This window comes from Drosophila albomicans, unplaced genomic scaffold (genome assembly GCF_009650485.2).
Source record: "Drosophila albomicans strain 15112-1751.03 unplaced genomic scaffold, ASM965048v2 utg000102l_pilon, whole genome shotgun sequence".
NCBI classification, from domain to species: Eukaryota; Metazoa; Arthropoda; class Insecta; order Diptera; family Drosophilidae; genus Drosophila; species Drosophila albomicans.
The window spans coordinates 1-18,073 of NW_026263674.1; the positions used below are offsets into that span (position 1 = coordinate 1).

Below are 18,073 nucleotides of genomic sequence, written 5' to 3' on the forward strand. Positions count from 1 at the left end.
AAGAAGGCACTGTTGGCTATACTGAAAAGGAACTATTTGACATGTTTCGGAGGATAGGAAAAAATGTGTGCATAAGTGTATTTTATCGAGAGAGGATTACTTTGAAGGGCATGATATTGATTTAGAAGAATAATAAAGATTTTTTCATTTTACAAACAAATTCACCTTACTTTTTGCCCACAGTAGTATAATCGATTAATGATTCAATAAATCGAAAGCCATTTTTCGAGACAATTAAATCGCTAATTGAACATAATTAATCGATTAATATGTATCATACGATTAATCGAGCCATCACTATTCTCGAGCCGTCACTATTCTCGCCTGTCAATATTTCTCACAATTGTGTTTCATTTTGCTGCGCTGACAAAAATTTTCTTAAAAATGTTTTCATTCCAAAATCAAATAAATCGACCAGCGCTAATTGAAGCGGCTGCTTTCGGTCATTTGGATATTGTCGTACTGATGCTACGGAAAAACTTTAACGTGAATGAAAAATGTGAAAATGGGGAAACGGCGCTCATGGTTGCCAGCGCGGGCAGTTATCTTGATGTGGTAAATGTACTGCTAAGCCACGGCGCTAGCTTGAATGAGCAAAATGTGGTTGGACATACACCGCTGATGAAGGCCGCATTTGGCGGGCATGTGGAAGTAGCCAAGGTTAGTATCGAGTCATAGGCAGTATAGAGAATGTATAAACTACTCTCACACTTTAATCTGCTGATTAATCTAATGTTTAATGTCTCTCTCACTTCTCGAGCGTGGAGCAAGCATCAACACCCCGCTCCAATGAGCACAACGAGTGTGCATTGTCAGTGGCTAGTTACAAGGGTCATCCCGATTTGGTGTATATCCTACTGGAAGCTGGCGCTGATGATTTGAACTTCGCTCTTTCAGCGGCTTCAAAAGGTGGCCAAGTGACAGTAGTGGAGTTATTATTAGAATACGGAGCGGAAATCAATAGTTCCACCTTTCCACTGCCATCGCCGCTAGAATGTGCAATTTCCAATAGTCACCTTGACGTTGCCACTTTGCTCATTGAGGCCGGCGGCAACATTAATGGGGCCATTTCAAATGGCAACACATATCTAATGATGGCAGCTGGCAAGGGGGACCAGAGAATGGTGGAATTGCTATTGGTGTACGTCTACACGCAAGTAGACGCCCAGATCGTTGGTAAAATTTATTATTATATAGTATGTACTTACATATCTATTATATAAAGAGCTAGAGACTGAAAAAATATTGTTAAATACACAATATTATCTCTCTCTCTCTCTCTCTCTCTATCTATCTCTCTCTCTCTCCCTTTCTCTCTCTATTTGCTATTGTAATTATGTTCAGGCAATTTTCAGTTTATGTTTATGATTTCCTCTTTTTTTTTTTTTCTTTTTTTTCCCCCTCTTTGAAATTGAATTTAAATTTCATATGTCACCATCAAATTTGTTAAGGGAAGCTGGAAGAAGAAGAGCTCTCGTAATTTGCCAACCTTTTATGCTTCCGTTGAGGGTGCTTCAAAGAGATTAAATACAGGCATAAAGCCAAAACTGCAGCCACAAAAAAAACAAAACACACTTTTGCATATCAAAAGTCAGTTTTAGCAAATATTTCAATTATTAGTTTTAGTGATTTTAATTATGGCACTTCTAACCTTAAATTTCAAAATATATATATTTAAATAGCTTTTATGAACGCAGTTCCATTTAATTGCCGGCTATTAAATGAGCAATTTTTTAATCCCAACGAAATATGTTTTATTCAAAAAATGTAATAAACTTTGACAGCCAAACTAATCCAAATAATTCATTCGAAAACACTTCAAAAATATAGAAAGAAAAAACTGAAAAAGTATAGAACACTTTTTGATTTTAGTTTTTCTTCGATAAAATAATCTGTCACAGCAAAATTTGTCAAAAAGATGAAAGAGATTTCTAATTGGCAATCATTTTTTTTTTCGATCTATATTTCATAAGGTCTTAAGCCCCATTGGAGAGGTGAAGCATATGAAGCGTTTATACGAAAGAACAAAGACAACAACAACAATAAGAAAAAGAAGAAGAAGAAGAAGAAGAAGAGTAAGAAGACTGACCGAAGAGTACGATGAAGGCAATGCATCAAATTATATTAATAGATCTCTATGTGGAACCAGAAATGATTCCTCCGAAGCGAACATCGGAATGGTCGGAATTCTTTTCACAAAGAAACCAAAACAAAAACAACAATAAAGAGAAAGAGAGAGGGAGAGGGAGAGAAGAATAGAGGAGAAATAATCATTTCAAACTCTAGATTTATTTTATTTGGACAAGTCGAGCGAAACAACAACAAAATGCGGCGAATAATAGTTTTTTATTTTCCTCTCTTTTCTCTTCTTTTCGTTTCTTGTCTTTTCATTCATTCTTTTTCTGTTTTTTATGCGTTTGTTTTGTTTATGTTTTGCACAGCAGCTAACGCCATAATTTTTCTAAAACGTGTTTGAAATACATCACACAAAACAAACCACAAGATAAACGAAAATGAAAAAAAAAAACATTTCAAATCATTTTCATAATATATCTGTGTAAATATTTTTATGGCAAAAAACTCTATAAAATACAATATCTTAACAAAAAACGATTATAATGAGGAACTTTTCGAATTAAAATATGTTTGCAATATTAATATAAAATAAAAGTATTTATTTCTAAAATTAGAAGAATTTGTAAAACAAGTATTCTTAAATTAAAAAAAAAAAAAAACAAAACAAATTACTAAATAGCATTTAAGCTAATTTCAAAACAAAGCAAGTTTGGCGTCATTTAAATTAATGAATTTAAAAAAAAAATAAAAATAAAAATTTGGCATATATAGAAAGTAACGTAAATTAATAAATGACATTATAATAGATTTTTATATCATAGAATTCAATTCATTATAAAAACTTTCAATGCTTATTCTGGCATTTTTCAGAAAATTGATAAATTTTAGTTTTTATTCTCATAAATTTCTATACATTGAAATTTGTTCCTTATTGAAATGAAACTCAAATTCAATTTGTATATTTAAAATCATTTTTCAATGAAATTTTTCTAATGTGTGTATTCATGATATCGCAGCTTTAAAATTAATCACAATTTATTCATTTTATTTGCATAGCTTTGTTAATCAGCTGCCCGATTTACAAAATTTGTATATTCTATTGCTCTAAAAGTATTTCTTTATTTTGTTAAAAAGTATTTATTTCTTTTGTAGAATAAATAAAAATTCTCTTCTTCTTCTTTTTTTAATATATGTATATATGGGCAAATCCCACCCTTCGCACGATTTTAGCTAATGAAAATCAATTTTTTGGGGTTTTTTTTTTAAGATTTATAGAGAATTGAGAGTACTTTCGGAGGGTATAAGATTCAATTTCACTGGAGTCACTGTTTTGAAAATAATTAATAAAATTGTGACGTGTCGCAAGCTACATAAAGTGAAAGTTAGTTTTAAAATTTTCATTTCAAACGCAATTTTTTGCGAATTCTGCAAAATAAACCCTATGAAAGTTAATATCCTAAAGAAAGTTAAGAATATTAGAAGACAAAAACCGATCGTTTGGTCTTAATAATGTTTATAGATTTTTAACAAAGCCTTTTTCCAAAAATCTTTAAATTTGAACTAAACATTATTTATTATATTCCTAAATGTGCTTCACAATTATTTCAACGTGATTTACTTTTGATTTGTATGTGAGCCCAAGCAGATGCAAAAAATTGTGAAGAATATACAATAGGGATTTGAAGGTGTGCGCAGAGCACGAATGTAAGTAAAATTATGAAAATTATAAATAAAATTGGGTTTGATACAAATTTGTGCATTAATAATGATCGAAATTTTTTTTTTTGCTTTAAATTCTTATAATTTGATATCTACTTTAATGTTCCATATAAAGTTTAAAAATTGGTCGCTGGTGGACTGTTTCTGGGATTTGCCCATATGTAGGACGACCAAATGACTAATGAAGTTTATTTACATCTGGTACCCGGTATATTATACCACGAAATCATATGTAAATTTACATCAAAGTTTTTATTCCATTCAACATGGAGCGAAGTTCAACGAGATTGGCCTGGAGGTTGAGCGCAACCGCGGAGTGACGTCACGTCGTTTCGTACTAAGAACGGCTCTCGGCTGCCTGCGTCCAAATACATGATCGCATACACTGTATACCAGTGCACGCCTCGCAGGCAACTGGTCGTCAACGGACATCTCCGTGTAGTCCTGCGGGTTTCTCAACATTGCATACAAGTTCACGCACGACTGCTAACACGCATTGGATAAGTTCCTGGACGGAACAGGAGCATCGCTCTCGACTGTATCTCTGGGGCCTCGCGTCACCTCAATGTTATGGTCACTGAGGTCCCACTCGCCCACTGTCCAGTCATATGTGGCCCACATAGATGTTGCTTAGTTGGCAATCGTGACGTCGATATCACTCCGTCCGCGGTGATTATCGAACGTATACAAAGTGCTGACTTCATGCAGCACACCCGCTCGGGATTCTTGGAATCACTCAGTTAGCAGCTCACCCCGTTGGTGGTTCAAGTCGCCACGAGCACGCTCGAGCTATTTGCTGAACCACATGGGGGACATTGCGTTCGCATCTAAGCCAAAGATAACCGGATTGCTACCACCAAGTAGTAGCACGGAATCTAAGTAAGCAAGGTACGGTGCCAACTCAGTGTTGTATTGGCAGTTCACGGAGTTCAGGAAGATTGAGCCAAATCTTTCAGTGACACTCACGCATACGCCAAAGTCCGTGATGAGCGATTCAAATCGCCATGCAGATGGCATCCGGGTCGTCAAACGCCGACAGAAACCACTTGAGAATTGCAGCAGGCAAATAAGTAAAATGTACTGTTTACGTTTTTTAATTTATGTAAACAAACCTGGAAGTATGCCAAATTTGTAATTGGAGAACAGAATATTGCATACTTTTAAGCTGATCATGCAAAGAACATAAAAAAAAGTAAAGAAAACTACAGTCGAGTATGCTCGACTGTGAGATACCCGCGACTCATTTTGAACAAAAGCAAAAAATATACCAACATAAGATACTGTAAAAATATTTAAAATATGCAAAATTGTATATTTTGCACATCGATATAGTACCTTAATCAAAATATTGCACAGACGGCACAGTATACCACATTCTCAGCCATAGTAACTAATGCGTTTTTGCCCATACAAAAGTATTTCTTTAATAACTTCGGCAATTTTTATCTGATCGCAATTTTCAGGAATCATTATACCCGCTACCCATAGGGTAGAAGGATATTATAACTTTGTGCCGGTAGGAAACGTAACAGGTAGAAGGAAGCATCTCCGACCCTATAAAGTTTATATATTCTTGATCAGCGTCAACAGAGAGAGACGATCTAGCCATTCCCATCTGTCCGTCTGTCCACATGAAACACTGGATCTCAGAGACTATAAGAGATAGAGCTATAAATTCCAAATATATTCTATATTCTATAATTTTTTCGACAGCATTTGTTATGTTTGCACACAGATCAAGTTTGCTTCAAATTTTTGCCACGCCCACTTCCGCCCCCGAAAATAAAAAATCGAATAACAAGCGTAATAATAAAGCTAGAGTCGAATTTTGGGGTATACATTAAGAACTATAGTCTTTTTGATTCCTGAAAATGTAGTTACTATCAAATAAAAATTGTCAAAGTTATTAAAGAAACAAGTAAGAAAGCTACAGTCGCGTGTACTCGACTGTGAGATACCCGCTACCCATTTTAAACAAAAGAAATATATTTTGCAGTATTTTTCTCAAAATATACCGAGTATACTGCAAAAATACTAAAAATATACCAAATGGTATATTTGGTGTTGACGCATTTGAGTAACATTAGTTAAGAGCATGAAATACCAAATGAAGTTGTTAGAATTAGGGCGAAGCGAGAGCGCAATAAAGCTTTCGTTTGTTGCTCTCTGAGTGAATTCGCCTCGCTTCGCCGCTCTAGTTAAGTTAGGCTTAATGTAACTTAGCATAGAATTATAAAGACAGTTGAAATCAAGAACTTATCAGCGCGTCATCACTCTTTTCGTTTCGTTTTCGTTGTACCAACAACAATTAGGCCTACTCTTTGTGTTCGCGAATAAAGCGGAATATTAATAATCATAAAAACTCTTGTGATTTTTCATGGCGCCCCCGGGTGGACTCTAATTGTTGTTGAACGCGAGTGATTCAAAACAGAAAACAAAACAAATTCGCGCCGGTCGCTAAATAAAATAAAATATAAACAAACAATTGACTTTGTGCCAGTGCTGTGCACTTGTGTTTGTGTCATCGGTAGACTTTTCTGCTTCACCGCTGTAAGCGTGTGTGTTGTTATGTTGTTGTTGTGGTTGCAGCTGTGGAGCAAAAAATTTAAAGCCCTTACCAAAAGCTTTCTACTCAAATGTTGATCTGAGCTTTTATGCCAGATGATCCATTGTTTACATTGTAAACAATTATAAATGTAATTTTAAAATTGCAGATTCATGACAGAAAACAAAAGTGTTTACGAACAAGATATATGTGGGTCGACCAAATGACTAATGAAGTTTATTTACATCTGATACCTGGTATATTATATCGCGAAATCATATGTAAATTTACATCACAATTTATCTTCCATTCAACATATATGTATATATGAACGCAAACAAGACTTTACATGAACAAAATAGAATACAAAGAAGCACTAATTAAGTGGCAGAAGGCCCAAAATGAACAATGTCGAGATACATATACTAAACAACACAATCATCTATGGCACGGTCATCAGCTTCGGTGACATTTCTTCAGGTGGTCGCACGGTCACTTGCACATATACCACATCTGGGGTAATGTTGGCGTTCTCCTTGGTTTCCCTCTTAGGGACAACTCCCAATGCAATTTGAGGTGGCGGCGGTGCAGTAGCTCTACAAATCGCTCCTCCTAATTTGTGCCACATTGCAGTGCTGACTCCCGCTTGCAGCTATCAGATCTGTGAAAACCATTTTGAAAGACCATTTGGGCCTACGAAAAGGTTAATCTCGTTTGGTACCTAAAACGACCAATTTCTGTACACGTTTTTCTTGACCATTTCGTCAAAAATTTGGCGCACATCGTTCCACAACCACAGTATTCGCCTGACTTGGCTCCGTGTGACATCTGACTATTCCCAAAACTGAAGAGACCACTTCGGGGAACGCGTTTCGAGTCGATTGAGGAGATAAAAGCTAAATCAAAGAAGGCACTGTTGGCTATACCGAAAAGGAACTATTTGACATGTTTCGAGGATAGGAAAAAATGTGTGCATAAGTGTATTTTATCGAGAGAGGATTACTTTGAAGGGCATGATATTGATTTAGAAGAATAAATAAAGATTTTTCATTTTACAAACAAATTCACCTTACTTTTTTCCACAGTAGTATAATCGATTAATGATTCAATAAATCGAAAGCCATTTTTCGAGACAATTAAATCGCTAATTGAAACAAATTAATCGATTAATATGTATCATACGATTAATCGAGCCATCACTATTCTCGAGCCGTCACTATTCTCGCCTGTCAAATATTTCTCACAATTGTGTTTCATTTTTGCTGCGCTGACAAAAATTTTCTTAAAAATGTTTTCATTCCAAAATCAAATAAATCGACCAGCGCTAATTGAAGCGGCTGCTTTCGGTCATTTGGATATTGTCGTACTGATGCTACGGAAAAACTTTAACGTGAATGAAAAATGTGAAAATGGGGAAACGGCGCTCATGGTTGCCAGCGCGGGAGTTATGAGTCTTGAGTCCAAGTTAAAATAAAATTATGAGATTGAGTTCCAAGATATGACAACCGTCTTGTTTGAATTGCGTGTTGAGAATAATTCTTTATTATAAAAAATGCTTAGGTTCTATGGTACATGGAATATGGAATGGAATCGAAATCTGCATTGTCGGCGGATTTCGAAAGGCAGCTGGCTTGATCGCTGCCGTTGGGCTATTTCGCTTAGTCGGCAAAATAGTCCAGACGTGGATCAGCATATCCAGCGGATGTCAACAATGTTGCAACAATGTTAACATACCGAGTGACCCATATGGGTCGCTCGTGGCGGTTTGTTGGGCGGAGGCGAGACAGAGGTAGGGGAAGAAGCAGTGGTGGTAACTCCTCCCCCCTGGAATATAGTGACGGCCAGAACGAAGGAACGGTCGGAACGACGTGTTGTTGTGTCTCGCCTGGAGTGAAAATTATGGTTCTTCCTTTCAGCAGACATATGATGATTAGCAGGCCACTAGTTATTCCTAGCCATGAGTACAGAGAGATTATGTGGCTTGTTGTTGCCTCCTTGACTTCTAGAATCTCTTGAGTGTTGTTCAGATTTTGCAGCTCCAAGTGACGTAGATTAAGTTTTCTTGTGTTATTCTTAACCAGTATTAGGCTTGGGTTGGGTAAGGAGATCTTCACATCCTCAAGGAAATTAACTTCGGAATCGTCATAGGTGATATTATTTATCTCTACGGTGCAATTTTTGTAGCTAATAACCGCTGTGCCGTTGATAGTGGTATAAGGGCCGCACGAAGAGTTGATGTTGACGTTCATGGCGTTCATGATGATAATGTGTCAAATTTCCGGCTCAATTTATTTTCGTCGTTTCCGGATTCTTGCATGTCGCAGGTAGCAGGCCATCCCTCCAAAATTTTCCTGATGCAATCTCCGTTGCTCGTCCGCCCAAACTCCGCATTATTACAAACGTACAAATTATGAATTTTAGGACATTTAGATTCTAAGTACATAAATTGAAATTTTGGATTGAACAATAAAAACTTAGGAAGTATTACAAATTGTATATTATTTAAGGGTAATGGGACCATGTGTGCTAGGGTATAGACTTCTTTTTCGAATATCGGTACTTTAATTTTAAAAATGATTTTATTGTTTTCATTAGTTGTTTCCAAGTTGATGAGCCTGTAAATGTGCTCCTCATTTTCTATGTTAATGTTTTGTTCCGAAAGAATGTCTTTAATAACTTGGACTTCTAATGGACTCAAAATAAATTTCGGAATGATCTGTAATTTAGCTAAGAGAAGGCTTTCGGCAATATTATTCAAGTGATTACTTAAAACGTCTATACTATAGCCCATGCGATTAAAGTATTGTAACATGTGTATTTCTCTGTGTTCTTGTGTTAACGTAGTATATACGTTGTCTTTAAAATTGTTTACAAATGTGTTGATAGTGTTTGGTTCATTGTTTATATGTTCAGTAATATTCTTAAATCTATCGATTATATTGATATTAATAATAAGTTGATTTTTAATGGTATTACTCAAATTATATTCTATTCCTTCAATTTCTTGGAGTTTGTTGTTGATTTTACTTTCATCCGCGGTATCCATATTGCCCGTAATGATCTTAACTAAACTACCGAGGCCATTTATGGCTCCTCTTTTCTTTCTGATATTCGGATGGATAGAATGAATCCTATCATATAATTGTTTAATTTTTATTTGTAAGGATGCAATTAATTCTTTGGAAAAAGTCATATCCATTGTAATCTTAATATTTTCCTCAATTTTTTTAATATTTTTGATGAAATCGTTTAAATCTATCGTGTGCGCTATAGTTCGGAAAGAGCGTATTACCTTTGCATCTCCTAGATCGATTTTTATGAAAGGGGATTGGGGTGCAGGATGTCGAATCTGGAATTCTTGGGCCGAAAACAGGCTCATCCTGAAAAGTTAGTTTGAGGAAATAGGGGAATTAAATTAGTCACTTTTCTTTTTAGTTCTTCTTTTAATCTTGTCTTTGTGTAATTTTTGTCCTTTAGTGGTGGTAATTGTTACCCCATTGTCTTCCGACACTTTATGTTGAGAGAACCTAGGTGTTAGATTGTTCCTTCTGTTTTATTTCCTAAATATTATGTCATCTTGTTCTACAGGAATAGGGTCTTCCCTGTCCAAGTTGAGTTTGTCTGTCTTAATTTTGACCCTTTCTTGGGCCTTTAGTGCTATTTCTGGGTATAGTTTGGCCCTAAATTCGTTTAATTCTTTTAAAAAGTCATGTTCGTTGTTGAATTCTATTTCCCTTAGGAATGTGTGTGTTCTTCCAGTAAAGAGCTCGTGAGGTGTCAGTTTCGTAGCTGAGTGTATGCTGTTGTTATAAGTTATAAAGGTTTCATTCAAAATATCATCATGATTGATTTCTAGTTTTTCCCTCTTTTTACCCTCATATATAATACGGTAAATTTCTGTCAATGTGGAATGGAGTCTTTCGACTGGAGCGTTACTTGAAGACTGTTGGAAAGAAGTAATGTGTGTATCTATGTTGTATTGAGAACAGAAGTCTTTAAAAATCTTCCCAGAAAATTCGGCTCCTTGGTCATGTACTATTTTTTGGGGTATACCGAATGTATTCAAAAAGTTTGTAAGAGCCTTTACAATATTTATACAATCCCTAGCTGGCACTGTATATCCACTAGCGAATCTAGAGAATTTGTCGATTATGGTTAAAATTGTCTTTACGTTTATGGTATATAAGTCGATATGGACAATAGATAATGGTAGTTCCGGTGTTTCGGTTACTTGGAATTTGTTTTTCTGGGGCTGTCTGTCGTATTTTAGGGACTGGCAAATGTCACAGTCATTTATAATTTTGGCAATTTTCTGTTTCATATATGGGAAGTACGCTTGTCGTTTAAATTGATTATGTGTTTCATCTATACCTCTATGATTTGTGCGGGAGTGATATTCCTTGATAGAAGTGTCTTGCTCCTCTGTCGTAGTTAAATCTTTTAGTAGTACGTTACACCTAACTATTCTGTATAACCCTGAATTCGCAAAATATTTTGTATATGTTTGATTGAAAATGTGGAATATGCCATTATTCGTCATGATAGCGTAAGTCTTATGCGGGGTGATCTGATCTTTGAAAATTTTGACCGAATCTCTTCTGTAAATTCTTTTTCGGTGAAGGTTTTTCTGATTTTGTTCTTGAATATTGACTGTGTGAGTTTGTTAGGTTTGGGTCCTGTTTTGAGTATAATTTGTAAATTGAATTCGTTCAGGGGGGAATTGGAGCTTCTAATGTCCTGGTTGTTTTTGGGTGTCAAGTCGTGGACGTTAGTTTCGACGCGACTTAGCGCGTCAGCCACTACGTTTTCAGCTCCCTTTTTGTATTCCACTTCATAGTCGTACTCCAAAAGTTGGAGTTTCCAACGAACTAACTTGGAATTGGGTTCTTTAAAGTTCATTAACCATGTCAAGGGTCGGTGGTCCGTCTTGATTTTGAATTTATTGCCGAACAAGTATGGTCTGAAGTATTTTGTCGCCCAGATGATGGCTAACATTTCCTTTTCCACTGTAGAGTAATTTCTCTCTGTGTCGGACAGTGTTCTACTAGCAAATGATACGGGTCGTTCAATGCCTGTTTGGCCCTGCGATAGTACTGCCCCGATTGCCACGTTGCTGGCATCCGTTGTTAGTACAAATGGTTTTGTAAAGTCAGGGTATTGTAAGATTGGGTCATTGCGAAGTAAGATTTTGCATTTTTCAAAGGCTCTGATGTATTCTTCATCAATCTTGACCATTGTCTTTCCTTTTAGTTGCTGTGTCAAAGGTTTGGTGATTGAAGCAAAGTCCCTAATGAATTTCCTATAATAACCTAAGAGGCCTAAGAATGATTTAATTTCCTTCTTGGTTTTCAGAATTGGAAACGCTTTAATCGCGTGAATTTTCTTTGGGTTAGGTTTTATCCCCTCATTCGTGACTACGTGTCCCAAATATTCGATTTCCTTACGGAAAAAATCGGATTTGTCCGGTTGAAGTTTAAGATTGCCTCAGCTAGTTTCGAGAGTACTCTGTGTAAGTCATTTATGTGTTCTTGCAATGATGAAGAGAAGACAATTATATCGTCTAAATATACTAAAAAACATTTTCCCTTGAGGTCGGCTAGAATATTATCCATAATACGTTGAAAGGTAGCTGGGGCGTTAGTAAGCCCAAATGGCATTCTTATGAACTCTTAGTGACCACCTTCTGCCGTGAAGGCTGTTTTGGGTGAGTCTTTTGGCTCCATTTCGATTTGGTGGTAACCACTTGCTAAATCAAGGGCCGTGAAATATTTTGCTCGACCGATCTTGTCTAGCGTTTCGTTAATATTCGGCATTGGATATTTATCCTTTATGGTCTTCTCGTTAAGCTTTCTATAGTCTATGACCAATCTCCACTTCTTTTTTGTAGGGTCATTCGATTTTTTGGGCACCAGAAATATATAGGAGCGCTCCAGGGGCTATGGCTATGCTTAATTATGTCTTGGTCGAGTAATTTGTTTAGTTGCGTTTGGATTTCCTGACTTTCAACTCTACTGTATCTAAACGGTCTATTATAGATAGGAATGTCGTCAGTGGTTTTGATTTGGTGTTTAATGTGGTTTGTAAAAGAAAGTTTTTGGTTTTCAGTATGGAAAAGATTAGCAAACTCTTTGCAAAGCTTCCTTAAAGCAGAGTCTTCTTCGGCATTTAAATGATCGCATTTAATGCACATTGATTCGTCTTTTACATTTGGTGGTTGGATCGTCTTTGATTTGGTTTTAGGATCAAATTCTAAAAATTGATCTCTATGATATTGATCGACTTTTAAATGTGAATCTAGTACAAAGTTCTGTCTGTGGTCGGCATAGTTTACCACCTCCATCAAACTATTATTATCATTGGCTTCATAAAGGCCACCGGAAATTATCAAGTTGTTATTAATTTGAAGATCCTCACAGAAGAAGGTGCCGTTAGTCAAATTTACAGGTAAAGATAACACGACCTTAGAAAATTCTTCGATTATGTGAACTTTGGTAGCGGGGTTTCTTTCTTGAAAAATCTGTAATTTGCATAGTGTAGTTTGGAGACTTGATTCAGGCAGGTTGAGAACGGCGTTAATTGGTGAGAGTAAGTCCATGCCTATCAAGCCATGGAAGAAATCATGGAAGTGAAATAAAATCATGGAGAAGCGTTGGTGGTGTTTGAATTCTTTGAATAGCGGAACATCGACCTTTGTGTAGAGTTTGTGTGTATTAATAACTGTCTTTATTATGACGGGATTGGTCAATTCTATGTGTTCTGTTATAGGGATTAAATCAGGGTTAATAAAAGAGACGGAGGACCCTGTGTCTACCAGAAAACGTAAAGGTTTGTTATTCAAATTGATAACTACGTAGGGAAGTATAGGGCCATATTTATCTTTGTTTAAGTACCCTGATTGTGGATCGAGGCCGGTCCTTGAAAATTTTCTCCCTCGCTAATGTTGTGCAGTTCGTATTGTTGTTGTTCAGTAAAATGTGAGTTTGCGTTTCCTGATGATGTTGTGGGAGTAGGAGGGCCTTGAATTGCCCTGGTATTAGAATGATTCTTCTGATTAAAAGGGTTGCTATTGTTGTATCCCTGTTGGCCATTTCTGTTCTGATTATTACCCTGTTGGTTATATTTGTAACGATTATTTCCCTGTTGATTGTGTTTGTACTGACTATTTCCCTGTTGATTATATCCGTATTGATTGTTTCCTTGTTGATTGTCTTGGTTATTTCCCTGTTGATTATTTTTTCCATTTTCTAATTTGGTTATTGTTTGAGTTAGTGTCTGAAGTCGGATTAGCGCTATTCCAATTCCGCTTTCCGGAATTGTCTTGTCTCTGTCTAATGTAAATGTCCCTCTCCTTAATTGCCAATCTGTAGGCTTCTCTGAGGTTATCAGGTCTCATAGACCTAATAGTGCCTCCAAGTGGACCTCTAAGGCCCGTCAAAAACACGTGCAGACTTGCACTGGAAAACATTTGCTTTTTAGTCCTTACCAATAATGGTTCAGACTCCTCGTTTTCCGCTAACCTATGGAGTGCTGCATTGCATCTTGAAATCTGGTCATAAAGGTTTTGAATAGAGAGGTTCTTTTGAGCCAAACCGTGCAGTTCGCGCATTAAGGTTGGCTCATCCCTTTTGTCCGTACAGTGAATAAGTAATGTTTCTTCAATGTCTCTTAAGGACTGCAGTAGCAACCCCAACACACGACATCGAGTAGCTCAAACCATTTGCCCTAAATGGCTGTGCACTTGTTGTGATTTGAGCCAACACCAAACCTCGCAACATGTTGTATCGCACCAACTGTCGACACATGTTCGCCCTGAACCTGCGTCAGACCGTATCGGGTCCAACAAGAAGTTTGATTTGCTACTAAATGATCAAACCAAATTGTTGGCACAACGTTCGTGCGGCGGCTAATGCGTCGGCTCACTCACAATTTTCTCGATTGATGTTGAAACTAAATTACACTTTACACATACCTAAACAACTTTTGTTTCACTTATTTTGTTAATAGTTCACTGTTTGGCATTACAATTTGATATTTCCGAACTCACTGTCCAACATTTTTTTTTTTTTAATTCATTATTATGTTATGTATACATTCTTCTTTTGCACAAAGTTTCTTTTCTTTCTTTCTTTTTTTTTTTTACACACATTTTGTTAACAACTATCTTACATTAGGAATATTATTGTAATCTTCATCCTCCGGGAGAAGTCCGTAAAGCGGCTGCGCCAGTTATGAGTCTTGAGTCCAAGTTATAATAAAATTATGAGATTAAGTTCCAAGATATGACAACCGTCTTGTTTGAATTGCTTGTTGAGAATAATTCTTTATTATAAAAAATGCTTAGGTTCTATGGTACATGGAATATGGAATGGAATCGAAATCTGCATTGTCGGCGGATTTCGAAAGGCAGCTGGCTTGATCGCTGCCGTTGGGCTATTTCGCTTAGTCGGCAAAATAGTCCAGACGTGGATCAGCATATCCAGCGGATGTCAACAATGTTGCAACAATGTTAACATACCGAGTGACCCATATGGGTCGCTCGTGGCGGTTTGTTGGGCGGAGGCGAGACAGAGGTAGGGGAAGAAGCAGTGGTGGTAACTCGGGCGGTTATCTTGATGTGGTAAATGTACTGCTAAGCCACGGCGCTAGCTTGAATGAGCACAATGTGGTTGGACGTACACCGCTGATGAAGGCCGCATGTGGCGGGCATGTGGAAGTAGCCAAGGTTAGTATCGAGTCATAGGCAGTATACAGAATGTATAAACTACTCTCACATTTTAATCTGCTGATTAATCTAATGTTTAATGTCTCTCTCATAGGTGCTTCTCGAGCGTGGAGCAAGCATCAACACCCGCTCCAATGAGCACAACGAGAGTGCATTGTCAGTGGCTAGTTACAAGGGTCATCCCGAATTGGTGTATATCCTACTGGAAGCTGGCGCTGATGATTTGAACTTCGCTCTTTCAGCGGCTTCAAAAGGTGGCCAAGTGGCAGTAGTGGAGTTATTATTAGAATACGGAGCGGAAATCAATAGTTCCACCTTTCCACTGCCATCGCCGCTGGAATGTGCAATTTCCAATAGTCACCTTGACGTTACCACTTTGCCCATTGAGGCCGGCGGCAACATTAATGGGGCCATTTCAAATGGCAACACATATCTAATGATGGCAGCTGGCAAGGGGGACCAGAGAATGGTGGAATTGATATTGGGTTACGGTGCGGCTGTGGATGCAGAGATGGAAAATGGAGAAACGGCGCTCATGATTTCGTGTAAGAAAGGACACACCGTTGCGGCTAGTGTGCTCCTATCTTATGGCGCTAATGTGGAGCATATGACGGCGGACAAACGTACGCCTCTTATGGAGGCTAGTCGTGCCGGCCACTTCACGACCGCGAACTTACTTATCGAGAAGGGCGCACGCAAGTAGACGACCAGATCGTTGGTAAAATTTATTATTATATAGTATGTACTTACATATCTATTATATAAAGAGCTAGAGACTGAAAAAATATTGTTAAATACACAATATTATCTCTCTCTCTCTCTCTATCTATCTATCTCTCTCTCTCTTTCTCTCTCTATTTGCTATTGTAATTATGTTCAGGCAATTTTCAGTTCATGTTTATGATTTCCTCTTTTTTTTTTTCCCCCTCTTTGAAATTGAATTTAAAAATCATATGTCACCATCAAATTTGTTAAGGGAAGCTGGAAGAAGAAGAGCTCTCGTATTTTACCCGTTGAGGGTGCTTCAAAGAGATTAAATACAGGCATAAAGCCAAAACTGCAGCCACAAAAAAAAACAAAACACACTTTTGCATATCAAAAGTGAGTTTTAGCAAATATTTCAATTATTAGTTTAGTGATTTTAATTACGGCACTTTTAACCTTAAATTTCAAAATATATATTTAAATAGCTTTTATGAACGCAGTTCCATTTAATTGCCGGCTATTAAATGAGCAATTTTTTAATCCCAACGAAATATGTTTTATTTAAAAAATGTAATAAACTTTGACAGCCAAATCTTTCAGTGACACTCACGCATACGCCAACGTCCGTGATGAGCGACTCAATCGCCATGCAGATGGCATCCGGGTCGTCAAACGCCGACAGAAACCACTTGAGAATTGCAGCAGGCAAATAAGTAAAATGTACTGTTTACGTTCTTAATTTATGTAAACATGAGAACAGAATATTGCATACTTTTAAGCTGATCATGCAAAGAACATAAAAAAATAAAGAAAACTACAGTCGAGTATGCTCGACTGTGAGATACCCGCTACTCATTTTGAACAAAAGCAAAAAATATACCAACATAATATACTGTAAAAATATTTAAAATATGCCAAATTGTATATTTTGCACATCGATATAGTACCTTAATCTAAATATTTCACAGACGGCACAGTATACCACATTCTCAGCCATAGTAACTAATGCGTTTTTGCCCATACAAAAGTATTTCTTTAATAACTTCGGCAATTTTTAGCTGATCGCAATTTTCAGGAATCATTATACCCGCTACCCATAGGGTAGAAGGATATTATAACTTTGTGCCGGTAGGAAACGTAACAGGTAGAAGGAGGCATCTCCGACCCTATAAAGTTTGTATATTCTTGATCAGCGTCAACAGCCGAGACGATCTAGCCATGCCCGTCTGTCCGTCTGTCCACATGAGTAGGTAGGATATGGGAGTTCCAGGCCACTTTTTCTGCTCTAAATGATGATTCATCAAAAAATCATGGGGCTTCCGGGAGCACATTTTGAGCTCAAAATCGTGACTCATCAAAAAAAAAATCAGCTCTCGAAACCGTGACTAATCTGTTATCAGTTCAAGGTTACTACGCGTTCAAGGTTACTACGTCGGTCATGAGCATGAGTAATGTTATCAGTTCAAGGTTACTACGCCGGTTACTACGGCTTTACTACGTCGGTCATTTCGCCGGTCAAAAGATTGTGAGTAATAGTATAGTAATAGTATAGTAATACTACATTTAAATGAGTAATACTATAGTAATAGTAGTTTTAATCAGTTGATTTTGTAGCAATCGCAACGTCATTACGCCGGGCAAGATCATGAGTAATACTATAGTAATATTACATTTAAATGTGTAATACTACTTTTAATCAGTTCATTTTTTCTTTGTGTGTGTTGAACCCCAGTAGTTGAAATAACCCGTTTTTATACATAGCACATTTCTGTACAAGGAAGTACTAATTAGGGTCACATGTCATTAATGTCAATTTAGGGGTAATAAAGATGCAATTTAATTAGGGTAACCTCTTGAAATGTCAAGTGTGAGGTAATAAAGATGCAATTTAATTAGGGTTAGTTGTGGAAAATGACAAGTGTGGGATTTGTCTGACGAATCGTACGCGACCCGAGACGGGGCGATGAAAGGATCGGGATCGGGGGCGTTTCGTCAGACAAATCCTTCGGAGTCGGGGTCGGGGTCGAGATCGCTTGTCCCGAGACGCTCTCGGGGTCGGAGTCGAGATCGCTTGTCCCGACACGCCCTCGAGGTCGGGGTCGCAATCGGTCTCGTACTCGAGGTCGCAATCGAAAACGATTCGTAGATCGAGGACGAAAACGTGCAACGAACACGTACTACGATACGCTCTCGAGGTCGTGTGTCCCGAGACGAGACGGTGGGGGGTCGGGGTCGCAGTCGAAAACGATTCGTAGATCGACGGCGAAAACGTTTAACGAACACGTGCTACGATACGCTCTCGAGTT

At 37.4% G+C, this 18,073-nt stretch overlaps 2 protein-coding genes across 2 annotated transcripts; both read left to right on the forward strand.

Annotated features, from left to right (window-relative positions):
- Window positions 1–465: 465 nt before the first annotated feature.
- Window positions 466–2,390, forward strand: LOC117577240 (ankyrin repeat and KH domain-containing protein mask-like). The gene is made up of 3 exons (XM_034262229.2): window positions 466–671; window positions 761–1,176; window positions 1,974–2,390. The coding sequence occupies exons 1-3, from the start codon at window positions 466–468 to the stop codon at window positions 2,102–2,104; spliced, it is 753 nt and encodes a 250-aa protein (XP_034118120.1). The 3' UTR covers window positions 2,105–2,390.
- A 12,477-nt stretch (window positions 2,391–14,867) lies between these two features.
- On the forward strand, window positions 14,868–15,765 carry LOC117577239 (ankyrin repeat and KH domain-containing protein 1-like). The gene is made up of 2 exons (XM_034262228.1): window positions 14,868–15,062; window positions 15,157–15,765. The coding sequence occupies exons 1-2, from the start codon at window positions 14,868–14,870 to the stop codon at window positions 15,763–15,765; spliced, it is 804 nt and encodes a 267-aa protein (XP_034118119.1).
- Window positions 15,766–18,073: the final 2,308 nt, after the last annotated feature.

Bases quoted from the DNA above. Each gene is read 5' to 3' on its own strand.
- LOC117577240 (XM_034262229.2), top strand. From the start codon at position 466: ATGCTACGGAAAAACTTTAACGTGAATGAAAAATGTGAAAATGGGGAA. The intron at 672-760 runs GTCATAGGCAGT...TCACTTCTCGAG, and splicing joins GTAGCCAAGGTTAGTATCGA to CGTGGAGCAAGCATCAACAC. The intron at 1,177-1,973 runs GTAAAATTTATT...ATATTTCATAAG, and splicing joins AGTAGACGCCCAGATCGTTG to GTCTTAAGCCCCATTGGAGA.
- LOC117577239 (XM_034262228.1), top strand. From the start codon at position 14,868: ATGGGTCGCTCGTGGCGGTTTGTTGGGCGGAGGCGAGACAGAGGTAGG. The intron at 15,063-15,156 runs GTTAGTATCGAG...TCTCTCTCATAG, and splicing joins GGCATGTGGAAGTAGCCAAG to GTGCTTCTCGAGCGTGGAGC.